Here is a 24,415-nt window from a genome sequence, read left to right as displayed (position 1 = left end):
TGAGAGATGTTTCTAATATTCAGCTGACTCTCATTGACAAACAACAACAAAAATTACCATTATAACGTATTAGTCTCAATTAGTATTAGCCGTGTGTCCCTACTGAGTGCATTTAGTCACCTCTCTGATGGAATAATCAAAAGATAGTTACACAAAGTAAAAATTGTAGTTAAAAATCTTTTAATTTATTTATACATATATTTATATATGTACACATTTTACTTACCTATTCTTGAAAAGACAAGAAAACACATAGTCAAATTCATTGTTAGTCATCGGTGGCACAATTGAGAGACTAGTTCAGTCTCAGGCTGATCCTGTAATGTAATAATCCCTTAATTAATCTGCTCTTTTCCCTTGCCTTAATTCAAAGCAAACTAAAAGGGAGATCCGTGTTTCTCCTCATCCTGTTCTTCACTCCAAAGGCTTTTAAAAGCAGAAGGCAAAGAAGAAGGCAGATGTCAAGGGAGTGTAGTGAATACAACATAACAGTTCATAAATATTTTTGTTTAAAAATGTTTTCGTCTCGGCAGGGTCTGGTAAACCTGTCATTCCCTGTCAAGAGGAAAAATCACCCGCAGCCATGTGAATAACCACTTGACTTGTTTTGACGCAACCCAATTTGGGTCACCCCCACAACCCTGAAGCTTTCTTAACAGTCTTTCTATTTGCCTTTACCGTATTCATAAAATATAGCGAATATCTGAAAGCAGGAGAGAGGTTACTTAGAGTACATTTAACCATTTTACCAATATTTATAGATTAAGACAGGGTAACAGGACATACTCATCTTAAAGCCTGCACTTCTTTCCTTCATTTGTGCACTAGCAGACAAGCCTGTCCCTTTACCTAGTGGGCTAAAACATCTCAAGTCTATGTTGACCTCATATTCAACAAGCTGCCCTTGGTTTTGAACGAAAAAAAGCCCCGACCCTTTATTTCCTCAGATATTGGCAATATTAATAAAAGGATGACTAATAGTCCAGGAACAGTGCTGTATCCCATCCACCTGCTTACTGTTATTCTAATTTAAAAAAGACGTGGGTTTGGTTGCTTTGGGTTATAGGCAACTTGTAAGTTATAAAGGACATTTTGCACCTTAGTGCCAGTATAGTCGCAATTATGCTAAAATAAAAAAAATTAAAAATCCCTTTTAAAACTGAAATACCTGCATCATCACAGTTGCTTTAAAAACCAGAGATCATGGATTTGGATGGAACCCTGTTAATAATCTTAAAGTCTACACCTTTACCTACGTAGATAGTTTGTAGTGGGTTTTTTTTTCCACAAGGTATGTGTATACTCACCCTTGTTAACTCAATCCTTGTTATACATAACATGTACTTAATTGTGATTACAAATGATGATATGCACAGAGCTTACAGTCATAAACAAAAAATAAAAAGCATATAGTATTGTATATAGCCCAAACAGTACATTCCCCCTATAACAGTCCCTTAGTCTTCAATGTAGTCCTTTGTACTCCTTCATAGTGTTGTAAACTTTTTTCATGAAAAACAAAAAAAAACGTAAGTCTTTTTAAAAAAAAATGTACTGCCACTAATTGCATGACGGAACGGATGCGTTGAATATGTGCTGCATGCTGCCCTCTGGTGGCAAGGACTGGGAGTTGTGCTACAGGAAAGGGTTGGTTGAACCCCCCGAAGGGAAGGACCCGGCTGGGGCTCCCGCCTGAAATAAAAGAGGGTGTCAGATTTAAGACACCAACAGAAAACATTATGAGACAATGATCCCTTGAAAATAAATGACAATGTAGTTTTAGTGAAATCAATCAGAGCAAGTGTTTTCTTAAACTGATAAAGCCCCCCACAGTACATCCTTTATTTCCTTCTTTAACCCCAAAAACTTGGGAAAACAAAAGGCAATGCATGCTCACCATGAACGGGTTATTGGACATGCCAGGGCCGGCCATGGGCTGCCCAAAGGGCGTCATGGAAGGCTTGTTCTGACCGTAGACTGGGAATGCAGGGCCTAGGGGTTATACAGGGGAAGGGATTTACAACAGTCTGCTCTCTCCAGCAGTTAAGCAATGTGTCAAATAATAAGATTTCATTGCAACTTTTACATCAACAGGCCATAAAGAGCAGGCTGTAAAGAGTCAAAGATAAACAGTCTAAATTATGAGAGTTAATTTTTAAAAGCTCTAAGGGACTAAAACTGTAAAAGGAGAAAAAAAAAAAAAATCAACAAGAGAGCCAAGCCCAGCGTGTCAGGTTGCATTCAGGTAGAGCCTTATGTCACATTTGTTCTTTGTGGTTCTGGTCCAGAGCTTTGCACAGAGCAGAACCCCAAAGCTTTGAAACCCCAAATGCAACCTTTTATCACTGTGCAGTAGCTGCCACTGAGCAGTCACACTTTTAATTTGCTGCAGCAAGACTTAAACATAATTCCCAATCTAGATGGTCATCATGTAGATAAAGATAACATCAAATAAATGCTGCACGTGACCTAAATCACTGCCAGGTACTGCACAGGTGGCCCAGGGTAAGAGGACAGAGTGATATGGGAGGCCACTAACCATTAGACTGAGGATGGTAGGCCCCAGGTTGAGAGTAAGGGATGGGAGCCTGGCCAGGGAATTGCTGCTGGAAGTTTCCGCTGAAACTGGTCGGGAGGCAGTAGGAAGACGCGTTCCCAAAGCCGGCGGGCATGCTCATAGAGCCAGTGCCAAACGAGGCTACGAGACACACGCAGCATGTGTGTACACGAATGCACACGCACAACACACACACACACACAAAAGGAGGAGTAAATTCTAGATACTTTGGCAAATCACAAAGCTACTTGGCGATGTAACTGGGTTACATTGAAGTGACACAAATATCTAGTTAAAAAAATCATATTAAATCCACTAAACGTTAAATGGGCACGCACCTGCAGCTGGAGCTCTGCCATTGGTCTGGAAAGGGTTGGTAGCCATCTCCGGGCCAACGACTGCAGCAACAAAGGGGTTTGTGGCTAGATGAAAAGCAGGAGGAAGTGGCAAAATTAGCCTTCAAGCAACGTGTGAAAATGTACAGCTCTGAAAACGTACTTTCATTCTGTATGCATCGCTGTAGGAGAAATCACTATAACCACCTCCAAAGCCAGGCTGCATGCTGGGTAACACAGGTGGATTCTGGGCTGGCGATGAACCAAGCACAGGTCCATATAAGTTCCTGTAGAGAAAAAATGCCCACATTAAATGTTTAATTTACATCCGTTTAACACATGCAGTATCAGTGGACAACTCCGGGGTCTGAGAAGTGGCTACCTTGTGATTGACAGAACGCTACCACGGCGTTGTCCGGTCTGGGAGTTGTCCGTGTTTTCATCTTACAACTTTAACCCTTTCATAGTGTGTTTTTCAGTTCATGACAGTTTATTATAACCTTTTTGTTCGCCTAAAAATGTCTTATTCAGCGTTCGGTTGAACTTAGCTCCACCCTCTCGTGTCACTTGCAAATAACCAAGATGGTGACAGCCAAAATGCCGAACTCCAGGCTTCAAAACGGCAGTCCACAAACCAATGGGTGACATGATGATGACTACGTCCACTTCTCACATCTATGTGCATTATGCCTGATAGGCATTAATTAACCGCTAGAATCAAATTCATGTTTCATACAGTATTTTTTTCAGGCTTGCCAGGTGTGCAGAGGCACCCTGTGTAGGAAATTAACAGATTCTGGTTCTATTTCAACATTACCGTGTGTGTGTGTGTGTGTGTGTGTGTGTGTGTGTGTGTGTGTGTGTGTGTGTGTGTGTCTGCCAGTCTCTCACCCTGGCACACTGCTGCCTGAGGTAACAGAGGAGCTGAGCTCGCTGTCCAACTCAGCCAAAGCAGCATAGCGGTCCTGTCTGTGGCTCCCTGTCTGGGACTGGGTGGGGATGGCACTAGACATGGTTGGGATTGGCACACCTCCTCCTTTCGACAAATTTTGGAGGGAAAAAAAGATACTCAAAGATCAAGTGCTACATGCATACAAACACACACACACACTCAAAAAGTAAAGAGAAAGAATTAACTAAATGATTCAGGGAGAAGCGTGGTATTTTGTAACAGGTTTAGGGCTAAATGTCCACTGGGTGTCTCCCTTCACAGCGCTTCTGAGATGTCTTTGTCAAATTAATTCAAATTGAAAGGAGGTACTGGTGTGTGCCCAACAACGCTAACAACTTAGCAGCCTTTAAAATCTTATTCAAGAAGAGAAATTTGCTTCCATCACGTTTTCAACAGTAGTGATGACCAGCATGTGCTCTAAGCATCTATAGGGCACTGCTGAATACAGAAAGGGCTTTTCCAGTGGACACAGTGGGAAAGAAATGAATAAGAAAAAATGCTGAGATGAGGGTGAGTGTGTATGTGGACAGGGTGGAGGAAAGACAATGGTGGGGTGGGGGGGTACCTGATGAAAAGGACTTTGAGGGGGGTGACGTGCTCAGATGGGATGGAATTGTAGTGTTTCCAAATGCCTCAAAGTTGGCAAAGTTGGTATCTGAATTACCCTGAGGTGCTGCAGCCATACACAAGGAGAAATGAACACATACAATGAATGTGGAAAATAAAAAAACAATGGCAGGGCAATGCATGGGATGACGACAAACTAAAGGCTACACACTGTTAAATATCTGAATCTGTATTGAAGGAACTCAGACGAGTGAAATGTGAGACCTTTGAGGGAAAGCTATCTTACCTGACTGGCTTGGAAAATGTGCAAAGTTGGCAAAGTTGGTGGAGCTGGAAGTTTGAGTGGGTGGAGCAGCAAAGATGTCTCCTCCCAGGTCAGAGAGCAAGTCAAACTTCTTCTCCTGAGCAGCGCTGTGAGCCTGGGAACGACCTATAGCCGGAGACTTGGCAGCAGCCGAAAACATAATAGAGTTAAAACTCTTCTCCAACCAATTTCCAAAAGACATCGTAGATGCATAGCTAATGGGCAAATAGAGCCTCGGTGTGCATTTCTGTTACCTGGCGCAGTGGGGTCCTGTTGAGCTGCAGGGTCTTGAGGGGTTGGACTTCTGGGGTACTACCAGTGCTGCTGGCTGAGGAGCCAGACACAGAGGCCTGGACACTTGCTACTGCCCTTGCTTGGTCTGGAGGGACATACCTAGGCATCCAGGAAAGAACACCAGCACAAATGTAGAGATATTTAAAAAAAAAAAAGGAAAAAACAGCTTGACCATTTTCAAAGGGGTCCCTTAGCCTCTGACCTCAAGATATGTGAATGAAAATGGGTTCTTTGGGTACCCACGAGTCTCCCCTTTACAGACATGCCCACTTTATGATAATCACATGCAGTTTGGGGCAAGTCATAGTCAAGTCAGCACACTGACACACTGACAGCTGTTGTCTGAATATTTAAACCAAATGGGACCTTCCTTCATAAAGCACAGTGTTTTAAAGTTGCTCTCTGTCCACCAACAATGCAGTAAAAGAGGAAAGTGACACGTAGACATGGGAAGTCATAGACAATGAAAAGCATGCTATCAAACTAAAAGATATGGTTAACCAAATCCATAACTGCACGATGTTATTTTGGCAGAAGCAGCACTTCACTCTCAGCACTCTTTTGCATCACAGCTGATAGTAACAAGCGCCAGCGTTACTGAATGACCTGCAGAACTTCTGACATTGACTTTTTAGCACTCACTTTAGCATTTACTACCTTTCCAACTACATTATTTAAAGCTGTACGTACCCTAGTATAAAATATTGCTTTATTTAACCATGATATGTGCATCCAAAGGGTGAAAAACTGAACAAAGAATGGGCATGAATGTTCATTTGTGATATTTCTTCCGAAAACATATCAAACAAACAAACAAATAAAATCCAAAAGTTTATGTTACCATCTTTTCTTTTCATATTTTTCCTGAAGGAACTCTTTTACTTTCTGTGGTTCTCGGAAATCTGGAACAACTAATGTCCTGTCGTCATAGAGGCCCAACCAGATGTGTTTACAGACCTACAGGGGGGGCAGAGGAATGAGGAGGGTGGGAGGTAAGGAGGGGATCAGGGTGGGGGTGGTGGCAGAGCCGGGAGAGAGGTGAGAGAACGAAAAGGGAAGGGGGGAGGGGATGACGAGAAATGGGAGAAAAAAGTGGGGAGAGAGAGGAATGCCAATAAAGTTGAGTATGCAGGGTTCAGAAAAATACCAAGATGCTTCTGAATCATAGACAGAATGACTGTTCAACAATGTTAAATATGGTGCTGATTTCTTTGTTGTAAAGTGTGCATGGTACCTCGTTGCTGTGTTTCTGTAGGAACTCAATTTCCTGATGTGTGAATGTGGTCATAGAGATGGACTTCACTCTGTGTGGGGGGTTCAGTCCTCGCCTGTGGGTGGAGGAGCTACATGTTAGCTTAAGAACAAGAGAAGCAGGATGAAACTAAATGCTGTTCATGTGACATGAGATGAGCAAACAACAAACCTCAACCACAGATGCATCGATGGATTATTTTCTTGTATGAGTACTTTATGTTTGGGACATAGGAACTGAGTGCAAGTATGAACATTTGAACAAAATATCAGAGATAAGCATTATTTACTGCTAGTTAAACATTTCTGAAGACCATACACTTTATGGATTTGGTTTAAATCTCAAGGAATGTAATTGTAAATATTAATTCCCCTACATCAAAATTGTTAATTCAGAGATATTTGACTGTTAATTTGATTAGAAATGACCAACATCTAATTAAAAATGGCCAAGATTTTGCTTACTGTTATTACTGACTTACTGTATAGCAGATGCCACCATAACTATACATATTTATAGCGTCAGTAAAAGCTGTAATCCCAAATACACTTCATGTGTCATTGTTTTAAAACACTAAATCACAGTTAATGTAATTAGGATTTTTTTTTTTACATGTATCAACAGAAAACATACTTGAGTATTAAAGTTAAAACAGATCTCCATCAATTAATCAAAACAAAGTACAAATAGAAACCACAGAATAACTAGAAGTGCACTCGGAGAGCGCAGACCTCCGCCAAGGCAGGTTTCATGTACGTCGCTTCCTTGGCCTTCAGCCTTGGTGGAAGTAATTAATTGCATAATTATTTGTAGTTTGTGACATATAAAAAAATCACACCCTAATAACAGCCAACTGTTTTAAGAAGTCACATATTGAGTTAAATTAAAATCACACAACTGTAATCAATGTGTAACAAGGTTAAATACAGTTTAAATAGCTGGAAAGTGCAACAGCTAATGGTCAGGTTTGTGTCAAATCATGAAGACAAAGGACCTTAACAAACAAATCTGTGTCAAGATTACTGAATCATTGCTTGTTTATATAAGAAAAAAATCACATGTTTGTGCCAAAGGGGATTAGACTCTCAACAATGATCAACACAACATATGAAGGTCTGTGTGAGAGGGACAACAGCGAGGAAGTGCTCCAAGACACAACTCTGCAGGAGCTTTCATTGCGAAGATGGGAGTCAACAACTGTTGCTTCACCAGTTGCGTCTTTATGGCAGATTGATAAAGACAAAACCACCATTGAGAAATTTAAAAAAATCTCTCGACACCTGGGCTAGTGTTTGTCATAAGGGATTTGGGTTTTATGGTCTAATGAGACCAAACCACATCCAACCATCGCCACCATGAAGGCTTGGGACAGCAGCAGCAGCATCATCATGCTCTGGGGATGATGCTGCTGCAGGCCATTTGAAGGCTTGTGGGGGTTGAGGGTAAAATCACATCAGACACTCAACACACATCCCAGAGGAAAAAACCTGATGCAATCTATAACAGAAATGTCTGAAAACCAACAATGTTAATGTCCTGGTGTGGACAAGTTCAGAGTCAGGACCTCCATCCAAACCAGAATTTATGGCGACAAGGATTTGAAAATTGCTGTTCACTACAACTACGACAGAGATTTAACAGTTTTGCAAAAATAATGAGGGAAAGAAGCAGTGTCCAGATGTGCAAAGCTGATACAGACCCATCCACACAGAATACTACTACCAATAGCCTACTACTAAAGTATGTAATATAAGTGTTTAAGTATATAATAATAATGTATAAATCCCAAAATAGCCCACGAAATAAGGAATAACCCCACAACATTATTCATTATACATATTCAACATTAATTATTATTAGTTATTCTCAGACGGATATCACTGTTTGACACTGATGTGACAGCAAGATAAATAGTTTGCCTCTGTAGCAACTAAATAGGAGTGGACAGGTTCATTGCCTAAATCCTGCTTATGATTTCACAACAGCTGAAATTTCTGAGGAAGTGGTTTCATCAGCAGACAGCAGCCAAGGACCGACCCACTGCCTTACTTTGTCTTTCAGCTACTTCCCAAGTTGTGAGGGACCCACCCTGCTCCTGCTGCTGTTGCTGCTGCTGCTGCTGCTTATCTTAGAGGTGTGTTTGCAACGTGCCAGCTTAAAGTTCAACCAGAAGAGGTTCCCCCTGTGACGTGCAAATATTTGACTGGTATATGAACCTTTAGGTTGGGCGTGCTAACCTTGACCACACAGGCAATAAGTCACTGAGACCACCTCCTCACACTCTGCCTGAATGTGTCTTCTTATCACACTGAAGTAAAAGCTGTAAACACACCTGACTACCGACACGTTACCCAACGGCCCAGACCAGGGGTCAGCAACCTTTACTATCAAAAGAGCCATTTGAGGCAAAAAAAATAAATTAAAAATCTGTCTGGAGTCGCAAAACATTTGAGCATTGTGATGAAGGTAACACAGTTTATAGTCTAAGTATATAGTATATAAGACTAATGCAGTGAGGGCCCAGAGAGCAAATGTACTACAGAGTATTAGGGTCACATTGAGGGAAAAAAGAGATGAGATTTACAGAATAAAGTCATAATATTATGAGAAAAAAGTCATAACTTTAGGAGAATTTTTTTTGTAATATTACGAATATAAAGTCATAACACTACGAGAATAAAGTCATAACTTTACGAGAAAAAAAGTCGTAATATTACGTGAATAAAGTCATAACATTATGAGAATAAAGTCATAACTTTACGAGAATAAAGTCGTAATATTACGTGAATAAAGTCATAACTTTACGAGAATAAAGTCGTAATATTAAGAAAAAAAAGTTGTAATATTATGAGAATAAAGTCATAACTTTACGAGAAAAAAAGTCGTAATATTACGTGAATAAAGTCATAACTTTACGAGAATAAAGTCGTAATATTAAGAAAAAAAAGTTGTAATATTAAGAGAATAAAGTCATAACTTTACGAGAAAAAAAGTCGTAATATTACGTGAATAAAGTCATAACAATATGAGAATAAAATCAAAATATTAAGAAAAAAAAGTTGTAATATTAAGAGAATAAAGTCATAACTTTACGAGAAAAAAAGTCGTAATATTACGTGAATAAAGTCATAACAATATGAGAATAAAATCAAAATATTAAGAAAAAAAAGTTGTAATATTAAGAGAATAAAGTCATAACTTTACGAGAAAAAAAGAAAATAACACGTATAATATTATGACTTTATTCTCGAAATCTCAGATTTTTTATTTTTCCCTCAATGTGGCCCTAATACTGAAAATGTAAACAAAAAAGCAGTTATTAATTCCCATGTTTATAAATCCACAGGGAGCCAGTGGAGAGGAGCTGAAGAGCAGCAGGTTGCCTAGAGACCCCTGACCCAACCCAACGGCCCAACGGCCAGAACCGACGGTACCTGTTCTCACTTAGCTAACGAGCTAACGGACCGGCCGGGACAGGACAACCTCCCAGAGCCACACAGCAGCTTCATGTGGACACAATAAAGTTTTCACCCTATAACAGGAGACTCACAGGATCCCGGAGCAGGTGGTGCAGACGAAGGAGCCCACCGTCATGTTGACATAGGTCGGGCCGCGCTGGTCGCAGTCGAAGCACTTCCTATTGGCGGGCAGGCTCGTCATCTCCCGGAGCATCTTCAGATGAGTCTCCTCCTGCTTTCGCTTCGCACTCGTCGCCATGGCTGAAAACAACTGGTATCACCGGGGGAGGAAGTAAGGGTTTGTGGTGAAGGGGGACCCGGCGGGACAGGGTTAGGGTGTCTTCAGGCCGGACTTGTCGCGTGTTAACGGCGGAGGAGGTGGCGGCGGCGGGCCGGAGACACCTCTCTGTTCTGACCGGAGAGACCGGAGAGACTGGGGCGACTCAGACTGACTGCTTCTTCTACACGGAAACAGTGTGACGTAGACCGGCGTCACACGCACAAGGCGCCCCCTGTCGGTCTGGAGTGACGCCTCTAGTTTTTATTTAATAGAAACACTCTTATTCTGAAATATTTCAGTAAAAAAATATATTAATAACACACTACCCATAAGAACATCACAAATAAACAAATACACTTCAACATTATTTTAATTAAAAAAAAAGTCAAAAGCACAAATATAAAACATACAGTTGTACTGTATTTACAAGTATTTTCAAAAATAATACAAACTTTTCTTCATATGGATTTAAACATCTCACAGTTACGATGGAGTATTAGGGCCACATTGAGGGAAAAAAGTCATACTATTAGAAGAATAAAGTCCTAGGTTTACGAGAAAAAAAGTTGTAATATTATGAGAATAAAGTCAGAAGTTTACGAGAAAGAAAGTTGTAATATGAGAATAAAGTCAGAAGTTTACAAGAAACAAAGTTGTAATATTATGAGAATGAAGTCATAAGTTTACGAGAGAAAAAGTTGTAATATTATGAGAATAAAATCAGAAGTTTACGAGAAAGAAAGTCGTATTATGAGAATAAAGTCAGAAGTTTAAAAGAAACAAAGTTGTAATATTATGAGAATAAAGTCAGACGTTTACGAGAAAAAAAGTCGTAATATTATGAGAATAAAGTCAGAAGTTTGCAAGAAAATAAGTCGTAGTATTATGGGAATAAAGTCATAATATTATACGACTGACAAATTGCTTCTTCTACTAGGAAACAGTGTGACGTAGACCGGCGTCACACGCACAAGCGCCCCCTGTCGGTTTGGAGTAACGCCTCTAGGATAGGATAGCACTTTATTTATCCCCATGGGGAAATTGCAGTTGCACAGCAGCACAGATTCTAACAGAAGTAAGTAAGTAAGTTCATAAAATAAGAATAAGGCAGAGCATAAAATAAATAAGAGTAAAAAAAAAAATACTCAAGCAATAGAACACTAGTAAAAAGTTAAAATTAAAAAAGGTAAATAAATATGTGCATTATAAATATTATAAATGATGTGCAGTAGCAGTAGTGCAAACATTATATATCCACATGAACAAGACAAAACAGACAGTCTCAGAGACCACCGAGTTGGCTGAGACTGAGGTCAACACTATTTTCATTTAATAGAAACACTCTTATTCTGAAATATTTCAGTAAATAAAATATTAATAACTACTCACCCAAATTTCCCATAAGAACATCACAAATAAACAAATAAACTTCAACATTATTTTAATAAAAAAAAAAAAGGGCAACAGACCAATATAAAACATACAGTTATACTGTATTTACAAGTATTTCCAAAAATAATACAAACTTTTCTTCATATGGATTTAAACATCTCACAGTTACGATGGAGTATTAGGGCCACATTGAGGGAAAAAAAATAAATCTGCGATTTCAGTCATAATATTATAAAGTAGTAATTTTAGAAATTGCGTCTTTTGTGGAGGAGTAAATTACTTTTTTTTCTCGTAAAGTTATGACTTTATTCTCGAAATCTCCGATTTTTTCCCCCTCAATGTGGCCCTAATACTCCGTCCTACACAATCTCTTTTTGACTTGATAGTTTTAAAATTCAAGTCTTTGGTCTCTGCCTTGGCACCCTTTACACAGCAGGTGCTCATTGAATATCTAGTGATGAGACATCCCCTTTCTCCAGCTTTGGCTTGGGGGAAGGCCTCCCCGACACTGATCACACTGTTCTCTTTCATAGCTGTCTCCTGCCTGCTCTGCTTTTCTTGGTAGCTTTGCAGGAAACTGCTGAAGAACTGCTCAGTGAACTGCATTGTTGCGGACACTGCTGTTTAAAACAAGATCAGATTATTTTATTGTCTGTAGGGGTAGTGACTTGAAGTCAGTGTCTTGCAAGATGCCTGTTTTGGCTTCTTCTAAATTCAGCGGTGGTTAGAAGGCACTTGGAAAAGTGCAGTCTTCTCCCAATGCAGAACCATGATTCAACATGTAAAGCTGCTGCCTCTGAAACTGTTGAAATTGTCAATTATTAGTGTTACAGAAGATTAAATCACTGACATGGATATTGAAGATGCTACACTTTCTCATCAGCAAAGGAATGAAGCATGATTGCTTGTTAAAAAAAACATCTCATGGCAGAAATTCAAGTTCGGGATCACAGATTGGTCTGTTGATTGTTTGAGATATCTGGACGGGCAGATGGCGTTGAAAGCGTAGAAAACATCTTCCAACTTGGATGGTGGAACGGTGGAGGCAGCAAGCGGAACATGGTGGCGGCCTTATTTTGACTTTGGTTTCTTTCTGTTGCTGCTTAAAGTGTCTGCAACTTCCACAGGCTGGAGGAAGAAAGAGAGAACTGTTCAGACTAATCAACAGGCCACAACACATTCATTTAACTGACTGTTTGACTGGAGCAGAAATCATGATTGATGCAAACATTTCAACGGTAGTTTTAAATAGTTTAAAGTTAATTCATCCTTATAGCTTTCCTCCAATTAATCAAGTTCTGAATCAATTTAATACAATCAATTTAATGCCATAAATTAAAAAAATTGTAGAAGATTGTTATGTTATGTTCACCTTCTCCCTCTTTCTGGTAAGTCTAAAGAAGTCCTCCATCCGAGTCTGCCTGCTGTGTCCCGCTGCTTTCTCCTTTTCCCGCTCCTCCCGCTTACTTTCCCGCGTCAGACGAAACTTCTCCATCCGACGTCGGACCCTGTCCTCCCTAAAAACATGTCAACACGTATACAGTCATAACTGTCTTTAAAAGAGACAGAGAAGCGTGTGAAATGAAACCTGGGCTTAAGCGAAAAGTACGTACTTAACGTATTTGACGTGACAGAGGAGCCCAACCACGGCTTCTTCATCCGGCTCATCCCAGGTGAGTTCAGGAGCTACTGTCTGTGGCGGTTCCAAGAATATCTTCCGTGCTTCTTTGTACTTCCAGAAATTTGGTACAGGATGGGTCTGAAGGGCAGCAGATACTAAAGTGTCAAATCAGATCTTATACTTTCTTGTAAAGCAACATACAGAATGGAAAACAAAGATCATCTAGTACCTGTCTGTTGATGTGCAAAACCACATTCTCAATAGTGCGGTGCTTCTGGATCAGTGTCAGAGCTCTCTTAGGACCCAAACCGGCTATCTTCTCACAGTAGTCACAACCCAGAAGAATACACAGGTCAACAAACTGGTGGAAGAAAATTGCAAAAGAAGGAGAGTTTGAGGACTTATTTGTAGTATTTCTGTTTAGTGCTATTGCAAATGATGATATACTATACTTTCAAAAGACATCGTTAAAGTTTCAGTCTCACCTCCTCGTGACTAATTTGGAGTTTCTCTAACAGCTTGGTTAAAGAATATTCAACGACTTCACTGCGAAGAATAGGAAGAGCATAGATCAATATTAGATCAGTTTAGAAATCTCATAGTCCCTCCTTCAGTTAAAGCGATAGATTCTTTTTTTTTATTTTTATAAAGTAACATAAGAAAATCACTAGTAGTGGCATTGATACATGAACATTATTTGAAGCTGACAGGATGATGTTTGACTACACGATTCCAAGGCCTCAGGTGATGTCAATGCATCAATATCATCACAGATGAACAACTTAAAAAACCACCTTACGTCAAAAGCTGTTCTCTAAAAGTCTTAGACTCTGAAGAGTACTTAAATACACCGGCCCCAGACAACTTCAGAAGAAGGGAGTAACTTTACCAAAAATACATTTTGGCATACACACCATGTAGGGCAAAGGAATTTAACAATGTAAATATCTGTGGAATACTTTGGAAAATTGCCAGCATGAATGTGAATTATACTAAGAAATTGATTAAAACATAAGAAAACTCCAGTACATCCTTTAAGCAACACATGAATAGTAGAGTTCCTACCTGTCCTTCTTGGCGTTAAGCTGGCGAATGAGAATACTGGCTCCAAACGGCAGTGTGTCCATGTCCTCTGAAGCCACAGCGTCCACAGTCCCCTCTCTCGCCAGCTTGGCGCACAGCGCCTCAGCATCCCCTGGAGCCTGAAACACAAGATAGAGAGAAAGAGAGGGAGATAAACATGAAAATGCATAAAGAGAATGAAGGTAGGAAAGAGACAGCGAGAGAAATATGAAGAAATATGTTGACCAGGTCGTACCTGGATGACAGGTACACCCAGGAGCTTCAGGAGCAGGAGACAATCTTTGGTCTGGGACGATGCTGCATGGAGCACAAAAGAGTCGAGGTTCACTTAAGAAGACTTGACATTCAACTAATATTCCCAGTGTGTAATTCTATAACTACTAACTTCAAAACCTATGTCAATCTGTGCAGATGTACCTGTGCCTGTGCGGTTGAAGGACCTCCAACCAGCCGCCTCAGCTCGCTTTTCAAGCTGCAGAAAAAAAACAGGAACTTTGATCAGCATCTGTATCACACTACAGATGTTAGCTGTCTCTATCATATCACACTGGCCCAACGTGCACATGAGGTAAGCGTTCAGATTAGCCTTTCTCTCTGACCTGTGGCTGTCTTACACACACCAGGAGGATGTGTTTACTATCAAGTTGAGTAAGAAGAGACAAAAGGTGTCACTTACAACAGGTGTCTTTTCCCCGGGTGGCTTCCCATCAAACACAAAGACCGGCTTTATGTCGTGTTCCAGGAAGGTGAGCGTGCGAAAGAAGAGACCTGTCAGCGGGCTGTGGAGAGGAAATAAAGTATATTTCACACATATACACTGGCCAAAGCATAGAAACCCCTGTACATTGTTAAACACATCATTTTTAATTGTTGTTGAGACAGTCTCAGAGAGGTCTTGATCCAACTTTATGGCTGTAGTTTGTGGTGGTGCTGCGATGGATTGCATTATTTTATACGGTGTTTCTAATAGTTTTGCTCATATGCAAATAAGATGCCAAAGATATTATTGTTTAATATAATGCAGTCATATGCAACACCACCACAAAGTGCACAAAAATACCAAAAAGAATGAGTATTTTAAGCAAAGTTATTGCAGTGCTATCATATTAGATTGCCTCGCATCTTACAGGAGTTCTAATGACCTGGACACCCAGTGAACTGGGATGGAAATGGGGAATCAATATATATATATAATTCACCAGTGAGAGAAAAGAGAAAAAAATCTACTGTTGCTCAATGTCAGCAAGACAGAATGGGTCATCTTTCATTAAGGAGCTCACCTTAGAGAAGGCGTAGCTGCACGGAACTGGTTCACAACAATAGAGGTATCCAGTGCGATTACTTTTCCTGTGGGGTGTAACACAGCACCAGCATAATCAGCAACATATAATAAACAATATCCATGTAGTCATAATTGGCTTGTCTATCATATCCACTTTTACCCAGAGGTCAAATTTTACTGATTATATTAATTGTGTTCAACTACAGCACTTAAAATGGTTATAAGAAGTTACTTCTAACACATTTATTCCACCATATTACAGAGGGAAATATTAATATTTATTCAGTCCATTACATAACTATACAAACAATGTTGCTGTACTTTATTTATATGGCTGCAATTTATGGCAGTCAGTGGAATAATTTGAAAATTATTTTTATAATATCTTTTGAACAGCAGTATTGCTGGCAGTAATGCAGATTTGAATGTATAATATAGCTATATTATGAGTTTTATATTAATCCTCAGTGACTGTTTCATCAGAGCTTGACTGGTCATACATGTGTCTTTTCATATGACTCCTTTATAAGGTACAAAAACAGCAGTATTCAGTTAGTTAGACCAGTTAACATACACCTGCATTTGATTAATTATATTTACAGGTTATTAAAAGGTCCCATATCGTACTCATTTTCAGGTTCATACTTGTATTTTGTGTTTCTACTAAAACATGTTAACATGCTGTAATCTTCAAAAAAAACTTTATTTTCCTCATACTGTCAGCCTGAATATACATGTATTTACCCTCTGTCTGAAACGCTCCGTTTTAGCGCATTTCAACAGAATTGCAACAGAATTGTGTTGCTAGGCAACAGTTTGGGTCCATGTTTACTTCCTGTCAGCTGATGTCATTAACAAACACTGCAAGAGGAAATAAACTGGGACACATTTAGAATGTTTGTTTCAAACCGTCTAATGGTCTAAATATTGTATATTTGTGACATCACAAATGGACAGAAATCCTGACGGCTTGTCTCAAGCGCACAATTTCTGAATACGGGCTGTGTGTGTTTCTCCGTATATTGAGCACTTTGATAGTTTAACAGTGTTTATATAGAACTTAATCCTGCTTTATAATATAAAAGACATGAAAAAAATCTCACTTTTTACAATATGGGACCTTTAACACTGAGAAATTCATCAGGGCTTGTTTTTTTAATTAGTTTTAAGACTTTAGCAATGGTAGAAGAAGTACACAGATCCATTACTTGAGTAAAAGTAGTCATATCTCAGGATACAAGTTACAAGTTTGTCTGGAAAGTTAATAGCAAAAGTAAAAGTGATCATAATGCAGAATGACTTTTCTCACTGTGTTTTAAATGTATAGATATTATTGCTGATGCATTCATATATAAACAGCATTGCTATTGTAACTGATCTGTTCAGTGAAGTAACGTTAATGGTACCTTTTAAAGAGGTGTTGTTGTGTAATGTGAGTAATAGTGTAACTTTAACATCAAAGTCAAGCTAACTAGTAGTCAGATGACTGTATGCTAACGTTAGCTGTTATTAGCAATCGCTTGTTTTGTTTGGTATGACAAAGATTAACCGTGCTAGCAACACAAAGAGATGGATGCCAGATCAGAGCTGGGTATATTACCAGTGTAGTCGCTGATATCTTTATGAGAAATAGCATCAGGAGCATCTAGCCGGATCAAATCAGCCAGTTTGATGATCCCCATTGTTGTTGTTGTTGTTGTTAGCAACAGTGCTTCTGTTGTTATGAAGACTTCCGGGTAGAAGATGAGGAAATAATAACGTTTAGGTTGGGTTTGATCCAAATTAATTGTAGTTTGTGGAGGATCTTTGATAGTACGAATTGTCTTCCTTAAAGGAAACCTCTCTGCTCTACAACGATGCTGAGTTAAATCCCCTTTAACATCTTCCTGATGTTGCACATCTGCTAGAGGAGCAGTAGGGGTCAGCATTGCACAGACAAACAGAAGCTCTGCTGTAGAGGAAATAATTAACATCCATCATTTATTACAGCAAACATTTTAACAAACAATGAATTTATTCATATATTACAAAGAAAGTAAAATACTTAACTTAAAACTCCAGCTTATAGGTACAGTGCTTAACAAAGAAAAAAATGGTTACCGCAACATTTTGATCATGTGATAAATAAACCTCCATGATGAAGTACATTTCATTTTGAAATATAATGACAGCTATAGCTTATAGCCATCTATTACACATGATCATACAGACAGTAGCTCTAAGATGTATATCACACTGTATGATGATGATGAATAAAACCACACGCTTTTAGTCTGTAACTTATAGTGCAAAAACGTGAGTGGTCAAAACAAGCTCAAACTGTGGAAACAGCATGGGAAAACATTATCACTGCACAGATAAATACCCTTACCTTTAGTATTTTTGTTGACACTTCATCAAACTCATAACATAATCCCCAGGCATGTGACTGCCAAAAAAAACAATAAGGACAAACTACAACATTTACAACAATAGGCTATTCAAGTACTGTGTACAAATGTTTTGGGCGATGCAGAACTCAAAGAACATTCAGGGTAAATGTTATGGCATCTCTAGATTTAGTCATCTTACTTTGACACTTTAAGAATGGTAGTTTTTTTAACAAAACCTGATGGACCTCAATTTCCAAAAGACAACACAGGTCAGGTCTGAGGTTTGGTCCTGTAACTAGCTCTAGGCTTGTTTCCCAAAACATTTGTAGCTTAAGTAAATCCTTGTTTCCCCTCTAATCGTTCTTCTCCTGAAGCTAAAAAGTCTCATTTACAAATTTAGTTTACTCTCACAAGCATCACTGTAACATCTGTTGTTGCTGTGCAAAGGCTTTATCAAGCTTTAAAGAGGACCTATTATGCTTTTGTGCATTTTCCCTTTCCTTTAGTGTGTTATTTAGTTTTTCTGTGCATGTTAAACATCTGCAAAGTTACAAAGTCCACACCAAAGGGAGTTACTCTCCACCGAAGAAACACTGCTCCGGAACTGCTTGAAACGCCTTGCTTGAAGTCCCGCCTTTTCTTTCGTAACGTGGTGATGTCACCAAGTAACACGTGCATAATACCTGCCTAGCGGCTAGTTTGGCACGTCCTCAAACAAAACTAGTTAGAGCGGAACTGGAGCGGAGTAAAGTGTTTTTTTTAACATAAAGGATGAAAACATGTTCTAGTAGAAACCCAAAATTCAGGTATGCACCTGAAAATAAGCATAACAGATCCTCTATAAAAAGGTACATTCAGTAATATTTGCACAAAGTAACCATAATATATCAGTGAGGTTTTGCAATTCTTGCTGATTAATACCAGGCACTCCTTTGCTACTTTAAACCGGCCCACATATTCTAGATTATCTGTATCAGTACAGTATTTGAGAGGTGGAGAAAACTTCAGACTTCAACACTGATTCAGAGTTCACATTATATTTGTCAGACAGCAACCTATGCTGTAGCTAGACTTAGCCAAATAAGGTAACTAGTGTTTGTTGCTGCTGCAACATAGAAAACCTCAGCTCACCAACATCGAAGTAGGTGCTAACATTTTGCAAACATCCAGCTGTAGTGTCATTGTGCTTTGTCTTGGTAGTTGTTGTTGCCAGTTTATAGAGGAATGAAATACGCAGATGAATCATTGAATGTGAGATATGCTAACTTTAGCTTAACCTCTAATTCTAGTGGTGGTGTACCCAGCCAAAGCCAGTTTGTAGTCAGATATGCAGGTGTGAATACCAGCCAATGTGAAATTTAGTAACGTTGGGTATATAAACTAAACATAGGTATATCATCGGTCTTTAAAAATTTGGTTATGTTTTACTGCCTCAGGTCTTATCTTGACAGCGCAGTTCGAAATTTGTAAGTGAAATCCCGATATAGAGTTTGCTATAGAAACATAGAGCATTGTGGTGCAGGACATTTGCCTTTAGATGTAGTACAGACTCATACTGTATTTTAATGGTTGCACCTTTAAGAAGGAATTGCTTTGGCTTCCAGTGTTTTGGGAGACTCAGTCTTGTCCAATCTTAGCGACGGAACCAGATCCAGGTTTTAATAAGCCAGAACGCCACCGTAGCAGAATACAGGATCACCTCTCGCTTGGAGCGTTCTTTGTTTTCTTCCTCCAGCAGCTGCAGACGCCGGTTCAACTTCACAATCTGAAATGACCATAAAAACATTTTTTTCACCACTTTAAAAAAAAGGTGAGAACACTACATGTGCTGGGCCAGGGTAAGTTTTACCAAAGTATATACTGTACATAGGATTACCACTATATGGTTTCAATTTAAGTTTAAAGTTTGCAAGACGGTGTCAAAAGCAGAGCTTAAGTGACCAAATCAAAAACAACAACAGACATGAAGAACCTGGTGGAGTCCTTCTTTTTGATTGTTTTTGTGTGTGTTGAAATGACAACATAAAGAACAAACTTACATAAAAACACACAAGAAAACCTTTTGAGTACTTTCTCACTGGCTCATGACTGCAAGATGATGTTTAGTACTTGTATTTGTATTGCATTTGTTTTTGTTTGTTTACCTCAGAGTATCTAGTATCTTATCACTGGCTGTGTGCTGCTCTGCCAGCATCCTTTGTAAGCAGCCTGATACGGGATACATAAGCTAGTTGTGTCAGCATGCTTTCACTGTACCATATCAGTTGTAAATTGAAAACCTAAAAACAGGAGAAGCTAGAGACCATCTTGCGATGGGATCACATGAGCCAAATCGGACCAGGGGTGTAAAGTGTGGGGGCCAATGACCCCTACCCCACTACTACTGATTACCCAAAGCCCAGGTATCGCTATCGGGACTGAAAAAGTCGGATCGTGCATCCTTACTCATCACTGACACAGTCATTTAGGTGTGTGAGACATATTACCTGTCGTCGTAGTGAGGAGGCGTCCACTAAGCCAGACTCGTCAGGGTTTATATCCAGGGCCAGATCCAGGTGTGTCCTGTGGAGATCAATTTATCTCAATTTAGAATAATGACAGCAGTGACAAACTCAAAATGAGTCTAGCTCAGAGACTGTCCTATCTATCTTGAAGGTTGTTGGACAAGAGCATTATGCTGATGACAAAGACATGTGTCCCATCAAAATGTTACTTTGTTTAGTGAGAAATGCCAACACATCTCAAATTAGATCAAAACAAACATCATCCCAGCAAAATGTTCATGTGCATCACATTACTACATTATGCAATTACATTGAATTTTGCCGTCTTGCTTCAGAAACTCCTATACTCCATACCTTCCTCGTCCATTACAGCTCTTCACTTGAGGAGCTTTCTTATAGGTTATGATGCTGTGACACAAGTGTATTTCTTTTCTATATAATGTCCTGATTTCGTGAATTTTCTTAGATATTCACCAGCTGTTTTCTCTGAGACACTTTGTGAATAGTGTGATTTCTGAGAAATACAGGGACAAAGAAAAGAGAAATCACCTGCGGTGGGTGTCGTCCATCACTTCGAGGACCTGCTGGTACGCCCGGCGTGTTGTTGACTGGATATAAGACAGGAACCCCACAGCTGTAAACAGGTTGATGTTGGCATCCTCAGGGGAACATAGGGGGGGACACAACCGGACTGGGGGGGCAGAAGGGGAAGGAGTTACACTGGCGGAGAGGTAAGTGGAGAGAAACAGTAAAGAAATAAGATTTTTTTTAAACAAACCAAGAGTGAAATAAGAATAACAGATGAAATTCAGAATGAAAAGGCAGCAGTGTCGTAACAAATGTCTCAGCTATCGGTGTGTGCTTACCTTAAATCACCTCTGAAAATCTGACCGCTGTGACGGACAGGCATGTTCTCACTCGCACTGCGTTCCCTCCGAGACCGAGCATGAAATTGGGCCTATGAATGATACAAGGATTTGAAATTGTGTAAGGCTCACATGAAAAGTTAAAACCTAATTTTTAAATATTTTTGCTCCCTTTCAAAGCAGGCTAGTTTACATTGACAACACATGATTTCAGTGATGAAAATTTCCACTTTGAATTTCATATTGTTTTTTGTTTTTCACCAGATAACCGTCAAATCATCAGCTTCCTTCTCTACTTTAACAGCTCTCCACCTAATCTGATTATGTACCCAAAAATGTTACTGCATCTATAACATTTTCATCAACAAACTTAGCAATGTAATGAGTGACATTGCAAAAGTATTATTATAGATGTACTGAATGCACAGGAGAGTGTAATAAGGCACCACTATTGGGATCAGGAACAACTTCTGTAAATTCAATTAATTGTACTTAGGGCTGCACAGTTATAGCCAAAATGATATTCATGATTATTTTGATCAATATTGAGATCATGATTATTACCCAAAATTAAACCAACAGAGCACTGCTCTTACGTCCTCATTGTGCTACGCTTCTGCTAATCAACAAATCTTTGCATCGAAATAAGACTTAAAATACGGTTCTTCTTCACTTATCCATCCATCATCTGTAACCGCTTATCATGTTCAGGGTCGCGGAGTGGGGCTGGAGCCGAGCACAGCTGATATTGGGCGAAGGCGGGGTACGTCCCGGACAGTTCGCCAGACACATAGAGACAGACAACCATTCACGCTCACATTCACACCGTCGGGCAATTTAGAGTCAACAATTAACCTAACCTGTGGGAGGAAGTCGGGGAACCCGGAGAAAACCCACGCTAACACGGGGAGAGCATGCAAAATCCACACAGAAGGGCCCCAAGCTAGGTTTGAACCTGCGACCCTCTTGCTGTGTGGTGACAATGCTAACCACTGCACCGCTCTCTTCTTCACCTATATTCAGTAACGTTTTCCACAGGCTGCCGCTGCAGTGTGCAAGCAGAGCTGCTCCCCCAAAGTGAAGCCAAAACATCTTGATCGCCCTATGGTGGCTGGGTTTTCGTTTAGGAAGCGCTTGATTGGATATGCAGCAGAGTTTTCAATGAGCGGCGCACGTATTTTTAACATTAGCATCGCAGTCGATCATCTTCATTTAACTGTGGGAAGCCAAAATAATGATCCTGATTAATATTTGATCGATTGTGCAGCCCTAATTGTAATGAGAAACAAAAATGACAGAATGAAAACCTTGATTTGACCCTTACCACCTGGCTGAGGTTGCTCTGTGAAGTGGCAGTTTGTTCAGTTTCCATGGAGTCCAGTGGGTGATCTGTTAGAGTGAGAATACGCGGAGGGGCATTCATGTCCAGGAGGTCCATGGGAGGGACGGACTGAATCAGGTCCAAGTCTCGCGGACGAGAAAATTGAGAATCCCCATCATCACCTGTGGAGAGGGACAGTTAAATAAAAATGGTTGGTGGTAGGAGGGCACAGGGGTCATGAAAAATGTAAACAGAGTGCTGACCTTAGTGCACCTGTATTTCAGCTCACCATGCACAGCTTTGTGTGTGTGGAAGTGTACTGTCTTTACCTGATATGATGATCCTCTCTGGCACCTGCATCATAGTTGTGTGAATGAGCAGGGGGGGCTGCTGAAGTGACAGAGACCCCATCTGGTTCTCTGAGGCCACCTTGAGGGTCTCTGGGATTCGCATGCGCTGGCTGATGCCCTCTGTGTACTCCAACTCATAGTGGATGCGGTTCATCTCAGCCGCCTCTGCAGAGGGGGAGGTGAATGGCCCACTCATCCAGCCTGTAGACACATCAAATGGAAAAACACTTAAGATAAACATAAAAGGTAAGACTGGAGTGCATGTAAGACTGTAAACATTTAAGCTACAGAGACAGGCGTGTCAGATGTTCAGTAATCACATCCAAGCTCTTATGTGAGAGCCCTGGGTGTTTGCCATCTCCTCTAATATGCATGCCAGTAGTCTGCTTGCAATGCCATCCTGATTCCTTATAACAGGTGAAAGGCAGTATCATTATACCTAATTTAAAAATGACAAATAGGGTGATTTTAGTCCTTGATATAGAAGCTAATGGCAAAGCCCCAAAACATGCTCTCTATCTCATGTAGAAGGGCTTGACCCAGAGAGGAACCACATAAGCCTGACAGCAGGGTGAAGGGTACAAAACTAATATATATATTAGAAATAACATTTCTACACCTGCTCAGAAGTCTCATCATTCAGGCTCTTCCAGCTGCTGGAGGAACTGTGGCTCCCAGGTATCTAACCACTATCACTGTCCAAAAGTAAATTCTTTTTGGCCTAAGATTTACACAGAATTAGTTACTATATTTGGTACAAACATAGTTTTTAAGTTGGACGAACTCCTGTTTGGTCTTCTACTTTCAACATCTACAAATATTAAAACAAAATACTTATTTGGAATATTGAGTGTAGCTGCTAGAAAAGCAATTACTAAGAAATGGCTTAAACCAGATTACCCCATCATTGGAGAACTGGTATGATATTATTTATGAAATATTTGTACTGGAAAGAAATACTTTCTCAATGAGGCTTCAAGAAACTAAATTTGAGGACATTTGGAAAGAGTGGAAAAAGTATATTTCCCCCAAAACGCCCTTCTTTTGTTTAATTTTTCTTTTTCAATTTTTTTATTATTATTTATTTGATCTTATTTCACATGAAAACACCCCATGTTCTATCTGTGTGTTCTATAATTTAATTGTAAACAGTGGAAATGTTGGTTCACTTCATATTTGTATCTAATTAAGTATGTTTATGTAAATGTCTGAGTAAAAACAAATAATGGAAAGACAAAATGAATAATAATACCATGTTACGTTGTGCTGTATGAGATTAATTAACATGAGGTGTAGCTGTTGTTGACACATGGCTTCAATGTCACTGAATGAAAATCCACAAGAGGCCATGTCTAGCATGTAGCAGCTAATGTTATCTACATCACAACACATTAGTTAAGCAGCCACATACATTCACCAGCCTTTAGCTTCAATGAGTACTCACCGTTATGGTTTTATCACCGGGGTTTAAAATGTCATGTGTCAAGATGCGGTTAGCTCTGTAATATTAACGGCAGCAACCGGAACGCACGACGAGTGAAACCGAGAGACTCACCGCTTCAAGCTAGTATGAGAGTGTGTGTGTGTTTACAGTAATATACCCCGTGTGCCCGCTGGGGCGGGGT

The 24,415-nt window shown here is 39.8% G+C and overlaps 3 protein-coding genes across 8 annotated transcripts; all 3 read right to left on the bottom strand.

Annotated features, from left to right (window-relative positions):
* Nucleotides 1–163: 163 nt before the first annotated feature.
* Nucleotides 164–10,192, bottom strand: agfg1b (ArfGAP with FG repeats 1b). 5 transcript variants are annotated; one of them, XM_037786527.1, is made up of 12 exons: nt 9,812–10,192; nt 6,244–6,337; nt 5,851–5,966; nt 4,970–5,108; nt 4,698–4,854; nt 4,410–4,517; nt 3,784–3,928; nt 3,100–3,179; nt 2,896–2,979; nt 2,540–2,698; nt 1,898–1,992; nt 164–1,692 (listed from the first exon to the last, which is right to left on the bottom strand). In XM_037786527.1, the coding sequence occupies exons 1-12, from the start codon at nt 9,976–9,978 to the stop codon at nt 1,636–1,638; spliced, it is 1,401 nt and encodes a 466-aa protein (XP_037642455.1). In that variant the 5' UTR covers nt 9,979–10,192; the 3' UTR covers nt 164–1,635. The 5 variants fall into 5 exon arrangements, with proteins under 5 accessions (XP_037642455.1, XP_037642456.1, XP_037642457.1 ...); XM_037786528.1 differs by having other exon boundaries at nt 3,784–3,925; nt 9,812–9,978; XM_037786529.1 differs by lacking the exon at nt 4,410–4,517 and having other exon boundaries at nt 9,812–9,978.
* A 1,231-nt stretch (nt 10,193–11,423) lies between these two features.
* zgc:110269 (probable flap endonuclease 1 homolog) lies at nt 11,424–17,378 on the bottom strand. The gene is made up of 11 exons (XM_037786535.1): nt 16,978–17,378; nt 15,376–15,442; nt 14,772–14,874; nt 14,513–14,567; nt 14,331–14,392; nt 14,078–14,214; nt 13,498–13,558; nt 13,242–13,373; nt 13,005–13,150; nt 12,764–12,908; nt 11,424–12,519 (listed from the first exon to the last, which is right to left on the bottom strand). The coding sequence occupies exons 1-11, from the start codon at nt 17,348–17,350 to the stop codon at nt 12,463–12,465; spliced, it is 1,338 nt and encodes a 445-aa protein (XP_037642463.1). The 5' UTR covers nt 17,351–17,378; the 3' UTR covers nt 11,424–12,462.
* A 1,124-nt stretch (nt 17,379–18,502) lies between these two features.
* On the bottom strand, nt 18,503–24,415 carry LOC119498060 (mitochondrial fission factor homolog A-like). Of its 2 annotated transcripts, none has more exons than XM_037786544.1 (7): nt 24,235–24,415; nt 22,770–22,991; nt 22,447–22,622; nt 21,120–21,211; nt 20,803–20,973; nt 20,236–20,311; nt 18,503–19,514 (listed from the first exon to the last, which is right to left on the bottom strand). In XM_037786544.1, the coding sequence occupies exons 2-7, from the start codon at nt 22,984–22,986 to the stop codon at nt 19,383–19,385; spliced, it is 864 nt and encodes a 287-aa protein (XP_037642472.1). In that variant the 5' UTR covers nt 22,987–22,991; nt 24,235–24,415; the 3' UTR covers nt 18,503–19,382. The 2 variants fall into 2 exon arrangements, with proteins under 2 accessions (XP_037642472.1, XP_037642471.1); XM_037786543.1 differs by having other exon boundaries at nt 22,444–22,622; nt 24,235–24,414.

Source organism: Sebastes umbrosus, chromosome 12 (assembly GCF_015220745.1).
Source record: "Sebastes umbrosus isolate fSebUmb1 chromosome 12, fSebUmb1.pri, whole genome shotgun sequence".
In the NCBI taxonomy this organism is placed as follows: Eukaryota; Metazoa; Chordata; class Actinopteri; order Perciformes; family Sebastidae; genus Sebastes; species Sebastes umbrosus.
The sequence above is the reverse complement of the archived record's forward strand: the minus strand, read 5'-3'. Positions and strand labels throughout refer to the sequence as shown.